The sequence below is a fragment of the Streptopelia decaocto genome (genome assembly GCF_964273445.1).
Source record: "Streptopelia decaocto genome assembly, chromosome: 1".
NCBI classification, from domain to species: domain Eukaryota; kingdom Metazoa; phylum Chordata; class Aves; order Columbiformes; family Columbidae; genus Streptopelia; species Streptopelia decaocto.
In genome coordinates, this window is record NC_138663.1 from 5478847 (window position 1) to 5499487 (window position 20641).

General features: G+C 46.8%; 1 protein-coding gene across 2 annotated transcripts; it reads left to right on the forward strand.

Annotated features, from left to right (window-relative positions):
• Positions 1-819: 819 nt before the first annotated feature.
• On the forward strand, positions 820-20366 carry GATA3 (GATA binding protein 3). Of its 2 annotated transcripts, none has more exons than XM_082059991.1 (5): positions 820-1269; positions 3863-4399; positions 7293-7435; positions 12595-12720; positions 18908-20366. In XM_082059991.1, the coding sequence occupies exons 1-5, from the start codon at positions 1029-1031 to the stop codon at positions 19190-19192; spliced, it is 1332 nt and encodes a 443-aa protein (XP_081916117.1). In that variant the 5' UTR covers positions 820-1028; the 3' UTR covers positions 19193-20366. The 2 variants fall into 2 exon arrangements, with proteins under 2 accessions (XP_081916117.1, XP_081916116.1); XM_082059990.1 differs by having other exon boundaries at positions 822-1269; positions 7290-7435.
• The last annotated feature ends 275 nt before the right edge of the window (positions 20367-20641 follow it).

The following is a 20641-nucleotide window of genomic DNA, read 5'->3' on the forward strand; positions in this document are numbered from 1 at the left end:
GGGGAAAAAAAATAGAGCAAGCTAGCACAATCTGATCTGATCAAGCACTTTCAGCTTCATCTCTCCTGGGTCACACACTGCTTCTCCACAAGGTTTGTGCGGAATTTCTTTAGCAACTTGTCGCCTTTTTGTTTTGTTTTGTTTTCTCTCCCCTCCTTCCTTTTCCTCCCGCTCCTTCCCTTCACCCCCACCCTCTCCCCAATCGCTTTTCCCTCCCTTTCTCGATTTCCCCCCACCTTCTCTTTTCCCCCTTTTTTCCCCCCTTTTCTCAGTTGCATAATAATTAATGAGCAATCAAAGTGGCTCTAGGCTGCAGAGCAGCGAATGGCACAAGTTCTCACCGGCTTAAGCCGCTGGAGCTTCTCAGGTGCAAATTAAGCAAATAAACAAATAAACAAACAACCGCGACGAGCGAAAAAAAAAGAGGCAAGAGTAAGAGCTGAGGCGGCAGAAGCGCGGTTAGAGCTGCTCGGCTCCGCTCCGAGCCGGGAGAGAGCGAAAGAGAAAGAGGCGCTGGGGAGAGGTGGGTCCAGGGCAGAGCAGGCGCTTCCCAGGGATGGCTGCCGAGGGATGGGATGGGTTTTCTCCTGCCTAAAAAGTCAGGTGCTAAAGTTCAAAACTTCTCAAGCACGTTTCTCTCTCTGCCTCTCTCTCTTTCTCTCTCTCTCTCTGCTCCTTCCCTTTCCTCTTTCTCGTTACAGGTGATCAAAGAAGAGAAACATCTGCAGAAGAGCGGAAGATACCGAGGGGATCTCACTTCGTAGATTTTTTTTCCCCGAGTTTGTTTGTTTTCCTTTTTTTTTTCTTTTTCTTGAAATATAATTTCTTTTTTTTTTTTTTTTCAATCGATCGTTTATCACCATCACCCCCCTCCCTCCACTTTAAACCAACTTAAACAGCAACATCCGAGCACTTTCCCCTCCACCGCTCTGCAATAAACTTCGGCACCGTCTCCCCCTCCAATCTCAAGCCCTCTGCGCCTTGCTGAGGAGGAGGAGGAGGAGGAGGAAGAGCAGCCAGCGCGGAAGATGGAGGTCTCCACGGACCAGCCGCGGTGGGTGAGCCACCACCACCCGGCCGTGCTCAATGGGCAGCACCCGGACTCGCACCACCCCACGCTCGGCCATACCTACATGGACCCCACGCAGTATCCTCTCGCCGAGGAAGTGGATGTACTTTTTAATATCGACGGACAAGGCAACCCCGTCCCCCCGTACTACGGCAACTCCGTGAGAGCCACCGTGCAGCGATACCCCACGGCCCATCACGGTGAGTGTCCCCGGCGACATCGCGGTTCCCACGGGGCAGCCCCGGCACCGGTCCCGGTCCCTCCGCGCTGCTCCGAGTCCCGCCGGCCCGGCTGCCTTCGGGCAGACCCCGGCAGCTTTCCTGCCAGCGGGGCAACTACGTCACGGGTGGATTTTGGGGTTGGCTTATTGGAAATTAAGAAAAAAAATAATCCAGGCTTCCTTTCTTTTTTTTTTTTTTTTTAATCTTTCTTGCTCTCTTTTTCCTCTTCTTTTATTTCTTTCTCTCTTTATTTATATCTTCTTTATCTCTCTCTCTCCTTCTTTCTCTTGCTCTCTTTCCCCTCTTATCTCTCTCCCCTCTCTCTTGTCTCCCCCTTTCCCCTTCTCTCTCACTTTCCTTCTTTCTCTTTCTTTCCCTTTAATCTTTCTCTGGTTTTCTTCCTCTCTCTTTCGCTTTAGTTTCCCCATCGCCTCTCTCAATTAGGTTAACAGTTAGGGTTTTCTATACGGTGTTTAGTTTTTGCACGATTAAGCTGCTCTGGAGAAGAAAAGCAAGCTGGAGAGCAGGGGTGTGAAAATGACCCCGCTGTCCTCACGCTTGGGCTATTTCATTCTCACTTGGTGAGCTTGTTAGGCTTGGGTTGAAAGTTTTGCACATGCACCCAGGGCCACATCACGGCGAGTGTTAAAACTAAAAAAGAAAAAATAAATCCCGTGGTGTAATTAGGTATCAGAGATGGTGTGTTTTCCTGTGGGTCCTGCAGGAAGGTAATGATCCACATCGTGAGTTTTGTTCCTGGGTCACAGCTTTTAGAGAGGAGGTGAAATACCTGGGGCCGATGAGGCCCAGGTCCATGAGGGGATGGGTGTTTTAGTGCCATCTTTTATGTTGAATCGAAGAGATTCAGTGTTTATAACTGGTGTTTACCTGTATGGTGAAAATAATAGGGAGAATAGAAAAAATTTAAAAGGAGGGGGAAAAAGCAGATGCTGTTTCGCAAAGCCGGAGAGTGATCTCTGTGGCGGTGAAATCTAAAAAACCCGAGGTTTGCCATGGAAATCACCCCAAAATCAAGGAAAAGGGAGTGGGACGAGTGAGTGGGGATGGAGCCGAGCCGGGTTCAGGGGCTGCTCCCAGCCCTCAGCTACTTGTTGAGTGTGAGTCTGCATTAGGCTCCGCTCAGTAACTGCATTGTTCTGCTATTAGTCCATTTAAAACAATTATTTCTAAGGATCAGCACACTTTGTCTTTTCTTTCTTTCCTTTTATTTTCTTTTTTCTTTCTTTTTATTTTTTTTTTTTCCAATATATCAGCAGAAAGTGGAAATGCGTTCTCTCTGATCTAGCCTGAATATTATTTACTATGCTACTTCCTGGAGAAGATAATGAATCTTGACCCTTTCTATTCGTATAACCCACCTTCCCTTCCTTTTGAGCAGTTACTTTCAGTATTGTTCACAAATGCCTGGTACTGTGAAAACTAGCTTGGAGATTTTCTAGACACGTACAAGCTCCCAGGCAAACATACGTGTGCACACTGTCCCGGCTCTTTAACTTTCTCTGGCTCTATAGATCTGTGTTTGCATCTCTCATTCTGTATATTTAGCAGCCTCTATACACATATCCAGAGACCTACAGAGGTTAAGGTTCTCTAGATGTCAATGCATTTCTAGGACTTTATTAGCAGGCACAAACTTGCTCTCCTCCAGTTGAATAACTCTGTTTTTCAACTTGTAGCAATTTGCTCAAATTGCTGGGGATTTGTGTAGATTTAATTCTTTGGATATACTATTTTTTTTTTATTAGAAAGGGCAGTAATTAAAATATTAGCTACCATCTCCTAAGAGCATTAATAACCAAGGAAATCAAGATTTGACTGCGTAAACCTAGTGAGGGTTGTTTTTTTTTTTCAAACTCTAGGTCTGTATTTTAAAATACAAGTGAAGGGTCTCTCGTCATAAGAAGGAGATGGAGAGTTTCTCTGAGAAAGCTGGTACTCTCTCCGTGTGCCATATCGCCACGGAAAAAGCCATCTAACATCTATGTGCAGCCTCGTGGAAGTAAAAAAGACAAACTAGGCGGTTTGCAAAGTTTAGCAGCTCTGTTGGAGAGGTTATTATCACATCTGTGGGCATCTTCTGGTCTTCTTCGTTTGGCCAGAATATTCCCAGGGTTTATAGCCCACGGCTGCGTTTGGAAAATTATGTTCCAGCTAAGAAAAACAAAATATTTCTGCAGTGGGGTCTTGGCGATTCCACGAAGGGTCTTTGCTTCAAAGTCCATGTGGGATTGTCTGGAAAAGGGGGAGCGCGAAGCAGGGCTCGCCAAACTCTGTGTTCTAGGGCTGGCATCCCTGGTCGGCGAATCCGGACTCAGAACCCGCTCCTGGGCAGGATCGGGGCTGCCAGCTCAGGCTTATTGGAGTTTTTAAATTTTAATTTTTAAAGGCGAATGGGGATTCACACCAGATGTAATGTTGCTTATTTCCCCCCCTCATGCTGAGCCCTTTGGGAAGGAGGGAGTGGGGCACACAGCCCGGCATCCCTACGATGGGCTTGCCAGGGTGGCAAAGGGAGTGTAACGGGTGTTTTCGCTGTGCTCTCTCCGAGCAGGGAGCCAGGTGTGCCGGCCCCCGCTGCTGCACGGCTCGCTGCCCTGGCTGGACGGGAGCAAGGCGCTGGGCAGCCACCACAGCGCTTCCCCTTGGAACCTCAGCCCTTTCTCCAAGACCTCCATCCATCACAGCTCACCGGGACCCCTCTCCGTCTACCCACCCGCCTCCTCTTCCACTTTATCCGCCGGCCACTCCAGCCCGCACCTTTTCACCTTCCCGCCGACCCCTCCTAAAGATGTGTCCCCGGATCCGTCCATCTCCACCCCCGGCTCCACCGGCTCCACTAGGCAGGACGAGAAGGAATGCATCAAATACCAGGTGTCCCTGGCCGATACCATGAAGCTGGAGTCCTCTCACTCTCGGAGCAGCATGGCCTCTTTAGGAGGAGCCACCTCCTCCGCTCATCACCCCATCACTACCTATCCGCCGTATGTCCCAGAATATGGCTCTGGACTTTTTCCCCCCAGTAGCCTCTTAGGAGGATCGCCTACCGGGTTCGGGTGCAAATCGCGACCGAAAGCACGGTCAAGCACAGGTAGGGGTTTTTGGCTTCTTCATCCCCGTTGCTCGGGAGAGGAAGCTCTGGGGGAAAGCGGGGGGCGAAAGGGAAAGGCTGCGACGCCGTCTCCTCTCTCCACGCAGAGGGATGCGCACAAGCATCCGTCTGATGAACGCAGCGGGAGCTGAAGCCCCCGGGGATGGGTGTGTATCGGCTTTACAGGTTGTCCTGCTGAGTTTATAACCAAACTCCCCCTTGTCCCACTCGGGCTGGGGATTTAACCTCCCCAAAACCCCAAACCACTTGTCCCGGGGGCGATCCGGCCCCCTCCGACACCCCAAGCGCCTACAGGGTGCCTAAGGAGGAAGCGAAACCGAGGGAACCGCAGCATTAGTGTATCTCTCTGTATTTTAATAATGGTACTAAATCCCGGCCAACTTCCCCCGCCTGCCCTCCGCCTCGCTCTTCCCAGGGCTTCTTCCCATGCGACGCCCGGGGATGCGGGGAGGGTTTTCCCTGGGGGGTGAGCTCGCCCACTCAGTCCCCCGCCCATCCAGCTCCGTGCCGGGGCTTTTGACCACCCCCAGACCCATCCAGCTCCGCACCAAGGTCTTTGGCCACCCCCAAGGCAAGACCCCAAAAGCATCCCCCTGGCCGCCTCGCTCAGGGAGGAACTGGGGGGGTCCCAGAGCTTTGCGCACCCCGTTCAGGGGCTGGGGGGTTGCGCCGCTCCCTGAACCCTCCGGGCTCGGACGTTTGTGTGCACCGAGGGGCAGCGTGTGAGCCGAGGGGTGTGTGTTTGTGTGTGTGTGTGCAGGGAAAGGGCGATTAGTGCAAAATTGTTTTTTCTTCTATTTTTTTTTTCTTTTTCCGAGGAGGCTGCTGCAGGGTTGCCTGGCATGAATGAGATCAGTTTTCAGGGTTTTTCCAGGGTGACATTTACTCTGTCTGTCTGAGCAGGGACTGTCTCTATTTAGCTGATATGTTTGAGCTAATCCAATTATTTTCAGACTGCTGCACGCGACAGTTGCATTGTTTATCCAGCGCCAGGAACTTTAATAGAGTCCGGATGCGGTTAGAGTGACAAAAAAACCCAGACCTGTATGTTTTGTACATGAAAGCAGGAGAGAGAGAGAGAGATGGAGTGAAACAAAAGAGAGGGACAGAGACTCAAACAGCCCCGGAGCGACTGCCCCGTTTAACCAGAGGGGAAAAAAACCGACCTGGGTATTAACGGGAGCAGCTCCCCGTCTGGCCCCGGTACGGACCGGGTGCTGTAGCGGGGCAGGGACAGTTCTATTCTCGCCCCCGGTACAAACCGGACGGTTTTGTGCTTCCCCGGCTGCCCTGGGACCCGCGGAGCCGCAGCTCCCGCCGGGGCACCGGCTGCGCGGTATTTTCAAACCGCCTTGCCCACCCCCACCCCCCCTTACCCCGCCTCTTGTTTTCCTTTTGCCACTTTCTGTTACTTTACCTTCTAGAGACACATCTGCGGTTCGTGATAAACCAACCCCAGGAGCAACACCTATTTTTTTTCCTCTTACTTCTTTTTTTTTTTTTTAAGTTGATTTTTAGCAAGCTGGAAAGCTCGCGGACAAAGAGTTAGTGCTGGAGGAAAAGGAGGCAGGGGGGTATTTTTGCAGGATGAAAAAGGGAGAAACGGCTCCGAATGTCTTTTTGGTTTTGGTTGTCGCTGGGTGGGTGAGAGGAGAGGGGTTTAGCGCAAAGGCTCTGGAAAGACGGTTGCCGTTTGTGGTTAGGGTGCGGATGCCTCTCGCCCGAACGCAGCGCGGGAGCCGGCTCTGTGCTGAGTGAGCTCTGCTCTGGCCGGCTGAGGTCTTGTGCTGCTCTCAGATGGGCTGGGAGTCTCATTAGGTGCAAGAAATAAACACAACAAAACAAAAAAACAACGAACCAAACACCCAAGAAAAACCCACTCAACCCTCTGAAAGTAGCTGGGAGGCATGCCTGCACCCCCCAGTTCCTTTCTCCAAGCTGGGAGCTCATAACCTGGGGGAACCCCCCCTCCCAAAAGCTGGAGAGAGGATAGAAAGGTGCCAAAAAGAAGAAGAAGGAGGGAAAGACCTCAGTCAGGGCTCAGGCAGGCTCAGGGCAGTTTGGAATCCCAAATATCAGGCTGTAGACGCAGTGGGGAAACCAGGAGGTTTTCCTACGTTGGGCGGTAGAAGTTTAATTGCAAATTAATCAATAGTGGATGTTGGCAGAGTGATTGTCTATTGGCTGGGGTTGGGGAGGTGTTTTGGATGTTGATCTGCGATTATTTCGGGGGTCCTTGATGTGGTTTGACTTGTGGCCAAAGAAAGAGGTCTCTCCCGGCTTATGCACCACCCTTGGAGCTGGAGCAGTGCTCAAGGAGTGACCCTGGGGTCCTCATACACGTCAGACAGGGGGCCATGGACTTAAATTTGGTAGCCTTTCATTTTGGGGGGGTTGGAGGCCCCTGCAAAGCCTGCCAAAGTTTGTCTGGTCCATATAGAAATGCGGGGTCTGGAGGGCTGTAGGAGCCCTCCAGGTAAGGGGGAACTGCCAGCCTCTATTCAAAGGAGGGACATTCAGGAGGGGTGAGACCTTCTCCACAGAGCCCCTCAAGCCCTCACAGGTTTTGGGTTGTCATTGTCACCATCCTTCTTCCCTGCTGCTGGGACACAGGCCTGGTGCTGCTTATAGGGTGGTGCTGGGGAGGGGGACAGGATCAGACCCGATCAGACTCTCCCCAGCCCATGCCAGGGATGTCACTCAGCCATGGCCTTGGACCCTTGCCTGGACATCCTGTGCTTGGAGGGGACTGGCAGGGTCTGGAATGGCGGGGTCTCTTGGGGGGTATGGTTTATTTGGGTGGGGGGCTTTACCCAGCTGCTTTTACCTCTGCTTTCCCTAAGTGAACTGTGTGCTCTCTTGTTTCCAGAAGGCAGGGAGTGTGTAAATTGTGGGGCTACCTCAACCCCTTTGTGGAGAAGAGATGGCACCGGGCACTATTTGTGTAACGCCTGTGGACTCTACCACAAAATGAATGGGCAGAACCGGCCCCTGATCAAACCCAAGAGAAGGCTGGTGAGTCTCCTTTTTTTTATACTTCATTTTCCTTTTTCTGCAACTTTTGCTCCTCATTTACATTCTGGCATGAAGCGGGGGTAAGCTCAGCTCCAAAACTTGGTCTGACTGTGTCAGAGGGCTAGAGGGGGGTTGGAGGGATGGTCCCAGCCACTGTGGCCTCAGTTGTCTCGTCCTCTTGCAAACTGCAAAACAGGCTGAAAAAAATCAAGATCCAGGACTTCTTGCAAACCAGAACTGAGTTTTCTCCCAGGTTGTAATGGGACAGATGCCTTTGCACAACGCGCCTGGATGGCGATCCAAGGATGGTGTCTTTTTCCAGGGGACACAGGCAGAGGAATAATTTCCTTGTGATGAAAGAGATTATCTGGAGAACAGAATTTCTCCTGGGCTTGCCACACTGCTGTCCTTGTCTTACCAAGTATATCTCCATCCCCTTTGGCTGGCAGTGTTGTGGAGGGAGACCCAAGCTGGGTACCGGCTACCCCTGGAGTATCAGCCAGACCTTGGTCCTGCAAATTGCTTCGCTGATGGTTCTGGTGCCGCTTGAACCTGGCGTGGCCATTTGTACCTGAGCCATGTGGGTCTCAAATTGTGTCATTCCCCTCTGAGTTGTTGTGAGCGAGGAAACAAAGTAGGGGATGGCAAAGCCTGGTGACTGTGCAAAGCTGAGCATATTCCCAGGGTTACAGAAGTTAAAGGAAGACAAAATGTGTGCATAAATAGTTGAAATAATAGTTGCAAGCCTAGCAACTGTATTAAGTACAGGCAATATGTTACAGCATCCCCAGTGATCTATTTATGAATTTCCCTGGAAGCCACAAAAAGGTCTGGAAGCTGTGTGCACGGCTAACAAATGCGTTGAAGTATATTTGGCAAATAATCAGGCAAACCACAAGGGGAAAAAATATATCAAGTGGGGGAAAAATGTGTGTTCCCTGCTTGGGAAGGTATTGAATGTTTCGAATCGAGGCACGTTTGGTTTTGTTAGGATTAAAGACGTGGTCGGGCTCCTGGGGGCTGCTCAAAATGCGGATGAAAAGCATCTCTCGCCTCTCCGCAGAGTTTCTGAGCTGGTGGGTGGATGTGAGTGGTGGCGTGAGGCTTGTGCCCGGCATGGCCGGATCATGCGGGCAGGTTCGTTGGCCTCGTGTTCCCCGCAGAGGTGCTCACGGCCTTGGGCCGGCAACTCTTAGGCACGGATTCAGCTTCCTCACCTGTGAGACATCCACAAAATCGGATCGGTGTCATTTCCACAGGTTCTGGGAAGCATTTGCAGGGGGTTTCTCTGCGAGGGGCAGCGACCTCAGCTCTGTCTGGCTGTGTGGGATTTGGAGAAGACGCGGGTTTACTCCTCTACTGCCGAACTTCCCGGTGGTGAAACCTCTCTGTGCCTTTCTCTGGGCTTTTCCCGTCTAAGAAAATGTTCATCTTTCACAGCCTTGTTAGAAAAAAGGAAAAGCTTTCTAGGGAGGGAAGTGCAGGCTGGGGTTTTTAATTTTTTTGGGCAGCTCTCTTGTTCTTTTTTCCTCCTCCCCCCAGCCCTTCTGTCTTAAACACACATACCTCGTTTTCTTTTCTATTTTTTTTTTTCCTCATTCTCTCTTTATGTGTAAAGTTAACTTCCTAGGAAAAAGCTGCCGGATATCTGAGCCCTGGAGATAACTCCTGAACAACAGCTCTGTTTCCCCAGCCCAAACACACAGGAGCTTGAGTGTATCCAAACAAGCGGAGGGGGAGGCAGAATAGGAAAGTGGCTGGAAAAGGGGGGGAGAGCTTTCAAAAAGTGTCTGATGGAACCACGAAAGAATGTCCCGAGTCACCCTAGGCCAGCACATGTAGAATGAACTATATAAATAAATACATTGTGAAAGGTCATTCTTGGGAAAAAAAAACAAAAACCAAAAAACAACACAAACAACAAACAGAAAAAGGGAGAAAGAAAAGAAAAAAGTAAAGGCGACGAGCGGGACTGGGCAGGGTGATGCTGTGTATGGAGGCTTGGGGTGCGGATTCAGTGTGCCACAGAATTTCTTGCGTGACCTTGGGCTGGTTTGGTAGGCTCTGATCCCAAGGCACACTGAAACTAATGAAGGGACTCCGATGGGTTGGAGAGAGAAGGCAAAGAAACCCTCAGAGGCTGAGAACCCAGCCCAAGCCTTATTAAATTCAATGGGCGCCTTTGTAAGGGCTTCCTTTAGGGGAGATGGATGTCACCTTGTTGGCTGAAGGGGCTCGGGCAGCTCCACTTCGTTTTGGGGGCAAAGTGGAAGATCTGGAGATGTTGGCAGGAGCATCAGGAACAGGCAGGTTGTACAACACCACCACTCTGGTTAAAAGGTCTACAGCCCTCTTTGAGACCATTCCTGTCCCCATTGAACCTTTCTTTGAATTTTCTTCCTTTCCCTGCCCAGGTGCATGCAAGGCTCTCTGTTTCCATGTCCAGCCATGCTGGTTTTGGAAGGATTATAGCCAATTTTCTCAGAAGGTACACGCATTTGCAGTCTTTTTTAGGAAGCTGATGCTTGCAACTTTCTGGGTATCCCCTGGAAATCCAGAGAGTGAAAAGGCCCCTTAATTAACTGTCTTTGTCAGTGGTTCCTCCTGCACCATCCTCAATTCCATCTTTTCATTACTGCCAGTGCTTTTCAAGTTGTGCCCTTGCTCACAAGCAGTTGTGCTATGGGGTCTGGTCTTATATATGATATAGGGCACCCTATTAGTCATCCCATTACTTACATGGCCGGGCTCACGTCGGTGACTGGCGCCAATGGATGTCATTGCTGGGCGCTTTTACAATAGCGTTATTATTCATTGTTTCCTGCCCACTGCCGGTGTCTCCAGTGTAAGTTGGTACAGCATAAAAGGTAGAGTTTGGGACCGAAAGAGCACAGAGTTTAAAATATTCAGCTAGCATCACTGAATTTTTATAGGGGAAATGTGGCAGATGGAAAAGGTTTTAGAGAAGACAGCAGATGTTGTGATTTTTTTCATTTATTTAATGTCAGAGTTTGTTTGAAGGTGGCAAGGTGGTGACCAGGCACAATCTTTTAAATGCACTTGACATAGGAGAAATTATGGTGAGCGTCGTGTAGAAACCCCAAATATCTTCAAAGGAGATATTTCCCCTGTGTGGGCTGAGTCAAATATCACTGTTTTTTAGAAATTTCCTTAGGCTTGATTCTTGAGTCTGATATGGGCAAAGCTGCCACTGAGAGACTCAATCCAGCCTCTGAGCCACCCATACTGGGCCAGCAGGAGCTGGCGTGGTGACAGAGACCTGAAGACTTGACCCCCATGTTTCAGTGAGAACTGTTGTGTCCATGATGACATGTATTTACCCGGTGATTTTGATGGGAACGCAATCTGGGGCCATGGGATTGTCTGGCTCTGGGAGGACAGGACCAAGGTGTGTGCACATCTGTTCGGGGCTCTGCTTTTGGTGATGGGATGTTTCAACTTCTTTGGGCACTGGGATTTTTGCAAGCAAAGACCCATGTGCCATTCCCAGCTCCTGTTTGTCATCAGCACGGAGAAGTCAGCTAAAGGCCTCCTCGGGCTTGAGATCGGCTCGTTTCAGTGTGGTTTATGGTCAGGCAAAACGGAAATGTCCCCACGGGCAGTCAGTGAGAACCCCTTGCTGTCAAATCAGGCTCTTCGTAATGCTCACGGGCATCATATTTATTTATGTTTTAGACAGTCCTTTTTGCCTAATTAAAAAAAAAAAAAAAATCCTACTCTATCTAAAACAAAACCAACTCGTCCTCTCTCCACCTACGCTGCATTCAATTATGATTAAAATTGCAACATGACCTAACAAGAGTTGGTATTAATGCTAGTGCTGTGCCAGTGTCCATGTTTGCATTTTGGGTTTGTTGTACTGTATCCAAAGATGTGGTATTTCTTTTTTTTTCCCAAATGTTGGATGTGCTACAGTGTGCGGCTGTGTGGGGTGAGGGGTAAATTTGAAACAGTAAGAGCACAAAAGAGAGCATTAAAGGCTCAGTTCTGCAAGGTGCCAAGCATTGCTATGATCTGGAAAATCGCTTAAGCACATGTTTTAACTTTAAGCACATGAGCAGTCCCATTGAAAGCAATGCATCGGGATGAAATCAGAGCTCCGGGACTGTGTCATATTGATGGAGAAGAGATAGGACGGGGATCTAAAGGTCTTTTTTTAGGAGCTGTAGGCACTTGCACACACGCAAACATGCATACGCATTCACATAGAAGTCTGCAAACTCCTTTTCCTCCTTCAGTGGCAGAAGGACAATTTGTTTGCTGAAGTTACAGTTTTTAAATGACAAACATGAATTCATGCATGTGAAAGAGGAGCGTCTTTGCCAAATTTGGCTTTGTTAAATCATTATCACAGCTAACAAAAAAGCTTCTTCATACACTTCGACACGTAGACTTTTTCTTGTTCCTCTCCCTTTATGAAATGGCAACTTTTTCTTTCAACCTCATTACCGATCCTTAAATAAACATGAAGGTTTAGGCTGCAAAAGGGTGTAATTAGAAAGTTGGGATTCTCACTCTTTGCCACAGTGTTATTTCCGATCTGGAGCCCGTATCCTTTGAAGCTGAACTGAATTTACAGGATGGGGCCGTGTTTGCGGTCAGACCCGGCAAGCAGCTGCCCACCAACTCAGCGCGGGTCTCACCCAGCACTTGCTGGAGCCGGTGTGACTTCTTGCCGTTGACTTCAACAATTGTTGGTTCAGGCCCTGACTGCAGAATTAGACCCCTGGGGGGTCTGAGAGAATTAAGATGGAAAGACGTGTTGGCATTTAAATAATGTTTTCCCCTCTGGAATGGGCTGTGCCAGCACTGCTAATTTTGATGAGTTCTATCAGAGGTTTAGCACTCACTTTTAGGATGCCCTTTGGCACTTGATTCAGTTCATATATATAATTTGGGATTAAAGTACCTCAGGGATTTTTTTCAGAATTATTGTTTGTTCTCACAAGCCAGTTTCTGGAGGCCTCTGCTGATGTGCGTCAGTCTTGCAGGGTTGATGTTTTCTTTCTCAGCAGTTTTGCTGATTGTATCTTATTTTTTTTTTTTTTTTATTTTATTTTTTTTTTAATTATTTTTTAACACGGGTGCTTTTCTCTCCCTCTCCTTCTCTTCCCCTGTCTCTCCCCTCCTTCCCGCAGTCTGCAGCCAGGAGGGCGGGCACGTCCTGTGCGAACTGTCAGACCACCACTACCACCCTGTGGAGGAGAAATGCCAACGGCGATCCCGTCTGTAACGCCTGCGGGCTCTACTACAAGCTGCACAATGTAAGTGTGACTGTATCGCTCGATAACCGGGTCTCAGTTTCGGTGCTTGATGGTCCAGACTTTTCCTTGACTTCAGGATTCCCAGTCTTGTGTGGTGCTGAGACCTCCTTTGACACTCCTTGAACCCTCCAATGTTCTTTGAGGACTTTGGGGGTTGGAGCGATGAGTCGGCATCCCCTCAAAAGTAGCCCATCCAACATGGGGAGGTATAAAAAAGGTCTGTCCACGGGTAATGTTAGAGCTTTCCCATGCCTGAGCCAAGAAAGGAAGGGTGGATCAACACAGAGGGACATTATCTGCTGCTGATTTGGCTCAGTGTATTGGAAAAGACAACATGGTGTCCTGCAAGCCAATACCCCTTCTATGTGTAGCTTGGTTCCTCCAGCAAATACAAACTCTGGAAAAGAAGCAAAATGTGCCAGCAACTATTTAGATCTTTCTTGGGTTTGTGGCTGCCTTTCTCTCATCCCTCCACCCATCCCCAAAGATGATTTATTTAGGTCTTGTGTTTGCCCCGTTTGACGCAAGTGATTCCTAAACCAAAAAGGACTTGATTTAGTTAGTGGGTTGCAGAGTCTGCCCAAACTATGATGTGAATTTTAAAGCATCCGTCATGGAAGGGAAGAAAAAAAGAAATGAAATGGCTGGAAGATTTAATCTAATATCTCCATGCAAAGCCAGCTTGTAGGAACCAGGGATATGCGCCTCAGGGAAAGAGCTAAAGGGATCTGAAAGGTCTTCTACTGAATAATACTACTAATAAAGGAGTCTTAAGGCTACTCCTGTTACTCTCATTCCACATGTGGCATAGAATAATTATTATGTCAGAAGAAGGAAAAGACTTTCAATTTCTCCGCTTTAATATGACTCTTTTTTTTTTTCTTTCTTTTTTCTCTGATGGTCGTTTGCTTTATGTTTGACTTAGAAATCTTGGACTATGTTTTGCCCTCATGTCCACCCACACAAACACATCAAAGACAGATCGGGTTTCATGGGGCACCCAACCCTTGTGGTGTCTCAGTACCTTCCATTTGTTATTTCAAGCTCTTCAGTTTCTTGGGATGAGTAAACAAGTTTGTATTAAGTAGAAAAAAAACCCAACCAGAGTAATTTTTCATCTGCTCTGTGAGAGGCATGTCTCTTGGAAAAGAGTAAAATGTGTTTACCCTTTAGTGGGCAGGTGTCTCAGCATGTTTTGAGTCCTATGTAGCAAGTAAAGGTTGTCCTCAAACTCTAAGTGTGATCACTACAAACAAAGGGGTTAGACCTACAGTGAAAGCTCTCAGAATACCACAAGAAAATATTCCCTGTTTGCTATTTCCATGGCAAAAAGGGAGCAAGGTCCGTCAGCTTCATTGGAGACATCTATACTGGTGCTATGTTTTCATTTTGGCTGTGTAGCCACCAGTGGTAGGACTGATATCACTTAGCTTAGGAGACCTACAGGGACACCTGTACCTGAGCTGCTCCCCCTGTACCTCAGCAAAGCCCTTTGAAGAAAATAGGCTCTTCTCAGGTGCCATTCACTGGACGTGATGGAGATGCCTGTGTTTGGATGAGATGACTTGTATTCTTGAAGATGGTGTAGTTTCTCCCCATGACTACAAAAGGTGACTTCAGATGTGTCTACCTGCCTCTGACCAGAGGAATCCCCCATAAGGTGCCTAGAATGGTGTCTGAGTGCTGAGGTTCTCCAGAAATGTTCCTGCAAGAGCACAGCCTTTTTCATGTTAACATTGTGAACCAAGTTGGCCTGAATTGACCTTAGCTCCACTTTTAGGGAAGCTTGGATCCAACTGTGAAATCTGTGACATGGGGCAGGCCTTGAGCACATTGGAACCATTTTGATGTTCATTAAAAACACCGACAGCTGCTTAAAAGCTCAGCACAGCTACTTACCCAAGTCAAGTAGCATCTTGCCTTATGAGCAACTCCATTAATGGGACCTGCTTAAATGAAACCCCTAGAGGACTAAGATACTGTGTGCAGCAATTTAACTAAGCAGGGATAGTAAAATCAGCTATGAGTGGATAGAGTTTTGGTTTTTTTTTTTTTCACTTTTTTAAGATGATGCTTAGTTATTACTGTGGTGACAAACAGGCAACATTGCAGCTGATAGTTCTTGAAGATACCACCCCCAGCTTTAGAGGTCCCTGATGGCAGAGCATTGGAGTATCATTCTGCAGCCAAAATGGCTTTAGAAGCTGTGACTGTGAAGGCCACATTGTGCTTTAGAAGCCAAATAGGAGTGAGATTTTTGTGACCAGTGGTAAGGTGATGGTAGCTTCAGGAGATGTCTTATCTTTTTGGCTGCTGGGAGGCACCAGCATCATCCTTTAATCAACTCACAGCAGGGAGGAGGAAGTTGCACATGGACAAAATTCCTTGGCTAGTGCAAACTGGTCTGGTCTGTTAAGTGCAAGACTTGTTTGTTTAGGCTGTGGTCCTACTGCCTTTGTGTATCTATCTTCATTGGTTCTCCATCAGGAGAGGTGTCAGAAGTAGAGAGGCTCATCATAACATGTCCCTCCCAAGCAGATGAGTTTTTCTGCACAGATGTTGCACCAATGCCAGTGGAAGGTCTTCGGATGCTCAGAAGATGCCTTCACCTTGTTTCAGGCTAGGTTGTAGCAAATTCCTGGCTGCTTTTTTACCCTCTCTCCCCATTTTGACTTATCTTTAGGTTTAATGAATTTTTAATGGACCTTCAGATCGTTTGGTTGTTGTAATGGATTGATCTAAAGATGGAGCTTACCCAGTTTTTAAGTCCACGCTGGGAGTGATTGCAGTGAAAAGGCTATATTTTCATGGGGCTATATTTTCATGGAGCTATTTTTTTTCATGGGGCTATATCAGTTTGTTTTGCCATTGATTCCCACAGCTTAAGCAAACCCATTTGTCAGTAGGATATAAGCAATAATCATAATAGTCTTGGGGTGCATTTAGTGAAGCTGTTGGCATTTCTCCTACTGACTTCAACAAGAGCCGGCTCCATTAACACCAGTATTAACAATGCCTAATATTTCACATTGATACGGTGCCTTTCATCCTGTGGCATCCCAGAGTGCTTTCTAAGATAGAGCCAGCCTGGAAGATTAACCCAATATTGTAATGACTATGTCTGAAGGATAAATCCGCTTCAGTGACAGGACCCTATTGAGGTCAATGGCAAAATCCCATTGTCTTCAGTCAGAGCAAGATCAGACCTATAATGTCGAAGACTATTCCCTGGATTTGATCTGTTGTATGTGAGGTTCTCATCCTTGTTATTTTAGTCCTTCTTAGAGGCAGGACCAGCCTTCACTCACTTTGGGGATGGGTGGGAATATACCTTGCTGGAGGTGCACAACAGACTGGCCTGTGCCCATAGAAATGAGTGAGTTGCCATTGTTTTTGGTAAAAGTTCTCAGGAAAAGACTCTTTGACAATATCCTAAAGCAGGGTTATGCGTCCCAAGAGCAAAGCGGTTGGTATTTTGCATATGATAAAACAAAGAGTGTAATTCCTGCCCATAATTAATTTGCTCCATCTGAAATTAATGAATTTCATATACATATGTTGGGCTGGTTTAATTTAAATTTAGCATGTGTTTGTCATTTTTAGTACGATGAATTTTCATGAAAAAGGTCTTCCCTCCAGGTCTCACGTTCCTCTACCCAAGAGATGGGTCCATGGCTTTGACGTCTTAGGGATCGCTTCAGTTCTGCTGGGACTGGCCTTGGAAGTCACTTGAAAAATTTTTCAGCTTGCTGCTGTGATTGTGCTGTTCTCACTCCTGACATTTATCCAAGTCCTTATCCATTTGGCATTTGGGTCAGGTATCTGCTAGGAGGGTGAAACCACATTCACCAGGATGATGTGTCCAGCTAACAGCTTGGATGGCATCTCTGACCCCAGTTGCAGGGCTGGCTGTGGCTTTGTCCCCTTCCTGAGTAACACTGGCATTCCCACCCTTAAGTTTCAAATCGTGGCCTGGACCAGTCTGTTCTTAGCGACTGAGTGAAATATGAAGGGTGTTGCACTAAGGAAGTGGTCATTGTCCTGCAGGACATGACACCAAGCTACACAGGGTCAGGACCCCTATGGTTGCTCCAAGAGCCAGCACAGTCCCAGTCCCAGCACCAGGCTGATGTCACCTTGCCATCGTCAGCTCCTGAGCTTGGACCTTTGTTGTCTCAGCTGGAAATAAGTTCTGGCTACCCCTAAGTCTTGGTGTCATGATGCAAATCCTCATTAGGAGATGCGTAGCCTGGGGTTCCTGTGTGCCTCCCCCAAATCTGAGCTGGATTTGTCAGGGATAGAGGCTTCCAGGTTTCCTCTAGCATTGCTGCTTGGTGGAGATCACTTGGAACATTCTTCTAGATTTGAATCTGGGCAACACGTCCCTTCTGGCTGACTTAAAACAGGTCAGGCAAAGCTATCCCTTCCCAGACATCCAGCTGGAGCAAAGGACTTTCCTTGTGTGTGTATCCTGTGTGTATCCGCAAGGACAGGAAACCAGGGAGATGGGTGATATTGTATTGAAAGGCCATGACATTTGAGGTTTTTGCTTGTTGCTGCCCCAGGGCTGCTGTTGCACTGCACATGAGCAGATTCCTCCTTCCTATCTTTAGCAAGCACGGCTGTTCCTTCCAGCTCCCTTTACCAGAGGTAGAGGGATCAGCCTTTTATTCACCCGTTTTTCACATGAGGTGAAGTTTCCCATCACTGCAGGTACGGAGAGCCTGGGGTCACTGATTCAGACTGGAATAACAAACTTTGGGATGACTAAACCAGAGCAGATGAGCCTGGTCCTTCCTCTCCCTGTTCCTCCACCCCTGCCTGTAACAGGGAGCTATTGTATCCCTGCCTCCCTGGGGACAGAAATACATGAATGACACCCATGCCGTGGGGAAAGGCACCAAGCAGCGGCTGATAAGCAAGAAGTGAAACTTTGCTGTGATCTGGAAGAAGGGAGTGCTTTGTCCCTTGCACTGATTTAAGATCTTATGGATGAAGATCTGTTCAGGACCCTTGCAGGAGCTTTTTTTATTGTTCTTCATCGGGGTTGAGACAGCAGTTGCTGGCAGATAGAAGATCCAGTTTTTTCCCCATTTTCTTCCTTTTGCAGAATATCCATCAGTTCTCTCGTGTGCTCACATTTATGATGACAAGTGTTTAGCCCTGTGGGATTTGCTGTGCCCTCCTGCCTTCTGCTATGGGTGAAATTCTGCAGAGGAACCAGTGCAAAACCAGTGTGACTCCCCATGTATGCTCCCAAGTACAGATATTTAAGGATGTTTATGGATATTGGGTGCATAAATCCCTTCCCAAGTGTGGTCTTTTGGGGTTTTCATGGAACCTGGACTAATACATATTGTGATGCTGGCTCTTTATGCAGCAATAAGAGTTTCTTAGAGGTGGTTTGACAGAGCATTTTCTACCATTTCCTATCCCTGATGAGTATATGGTGAGTCATTGCAGCTGTTTATAACCATGGAGAAGAATATAATGCTTAGGTTTCCTATAGTTATGTCTGCATGAAAGTAGAAAATACTCTGCCAGGCAGGACGGATACCTGTTTCAGCAGCCCCAGAAAAGACCTGGAAGGTTTTAGAAATAAAATTGTATTGGCTTAAGCAAACATGAAATTATGGCCAGAGCAAAGTCTTATGAAATAAGAAAAATAAGACAAATACCTGTCCCTTTTGTGAAGAGTTTGCCCAGCTTCCTAATGCCACTGTGAAAGTTTGAGACCTCTCTTAGCACTGAAACCCCAGCAGCTCTTACCAGTAATGGTTTTTAGATCAGTCAGGAAGCCTCAGGGTGAGACGTTGTTTTTGGGGAATATTTCAAGGTGATAATTATTGGTTTCATTCCTAAACACAGTGCAATTATCTAATGTGCAGATAGCTGAAATTTTTGAGTCATTGTGAGTTATTTGGGTACTTTTTGCACCCGTGAGGCTCTGCCAGAAATTTTCTGTCATCTTATTTTCAGAAATTTCAACCCGGCTTGGGATTTCCTGGTGGGATCAGAAGTTTGGGATGGGAGAGGTTGTGTGATGGCAGCACATGGGATGTGCAAGAGGAGGAAGGGGGCTGCTGGTGTTCAGCTGGTCCTGTTCACATCACTAGGTGCACAGATCCCACAGTGATTTGGGGAGAAGGGATGGAAGCCCAAAAAAAAATAATTGATTTTTGTTTAGATTAACAGACCCCTGACTATGAAGAAAGAAGGAATTCAGACCAGAAACCGGAAGATGTCTAGCAAATCCAAAAAGTGCAAAAAGGTCCATGACAACCTTGAAGACTTTCCCAAGAGCAGCTCCTTTAACCCCGCCGCCCTCTCCAGACACATGTCCTCCATCAGCCACATTTCACCTTTCAGTCACTCCAGCCACATGCTGACTACGCCGACACCGATGCATCCTCCATCCAGCCTCTCCTTCGGACCTCACCATCCTTCCAGTATGGTCACTGCCATGGGTTAGCGAGAGACTCCCCTGCTGAATGCCTACGGTCTCAAAATGAGATTTACTTTATATACTTGCATTTTTGCAGGCGTGTGGTTATGGGTCTGACGTCCCAAATCAAATGGGAGGGGGAAAAAAGAATAATAAAAAACAATAATAATAAAAAAAAAATTGAAGGCGTAAGAGAGAGAAAAAAAACAAAACGCAGAAAAAAACTACAAAAAGCACAAAAAAGGAAAAAAAAAAGAAAAAAAAAGAGAAAAAAGTAAAAAAAAAAGTTTTAAAAAAGTGATGTTTGCCACTTTTTAAAGGAACTCACTATGGCGTCTATGTATTCTTACCCACTGAATCTGGATACCATTTGTGAATAAGCCATTCAGAACTTGCATTCCCTATTGGACAGGATCTCTAGTGCTGTGAAAAAAATGATAAAATAAAATAAAAACCGCTGAACATTGCATATAACTTATATTGTAAGAAATACTGTACATTTGAGGAAGACTTTATTGCATCTGGGAAGCTGTAAAGAAAAAGGCATGAAGGACTCCGAGAGATTTTTTTGTTTTTTAAAGGAAAAGGATAAAAAAAAGAGGACGGGAGGACAATTTAAAAACCAGAAAAACAAACAATGCAGACCAAGAGGAAACGCGGTCTTAAGAACAAATGGACCAACTGCCAGTCATGTCTTCTCCTTTTATTTTATTTTAATTTTATTTTGTTCCTTTTTTTAAAACAAATTTATTTCTTTTTCGTTTCCAGGGAGGGGGAGGGGGCTGGCTAGCACGGTTTTGATGATGCATTAACTAACTTACTAACTAAATAAATAACTAAATAAATAAAACCTGTAGGGAGATCATTCATTTCGGGCCATGGGCCTTTTACATAGGAAGTACCAATGGTGTCAGGCAATCAGTGTTAACATGCGGACATTGCCAACAAGGGGTTTTCAGATAGCCATTCTCCAGGTCTATACGCATTGTGAACAAGTTCCTGTAATTGTTGTTTGTATGTATAATTCAACGCACCAAAATAAGAAAGATGTAGATTTATTTCATCCTATTATACAGACTGAATGGTTGTACAAATTTATTTACTGCTAGTGATAAGACCTGCTTTTTTTTTGTTTTGTTTTCATATTTTTTCCTCCTTTTTTTTTTTTTTTTTGAGAATAAACTAGATTAAATTCTGTTGACTTTAAAGTGTTTTGTGCTTGGGGGTGTGAAAAGGAATATGTTTATTTCTTTTTTTTGTTTGTTTAAAGTTTGTTTTGACGGCATTTATTATGCAGTTACTATGGGGAGGGGAATGTGAGGCTTTGCTCATGCTGACAGTGCAAACAACAACCCCAAACCAACACAGAACAAAGGAAAAAACAAAAAACAACTCAAAAATAAATGAACTGCTGGTTAGTGTAGCCCCACTGTCTGGTGTGTGCTCCCTGTCCCTTGAACAACAGCCTGGCCGCTG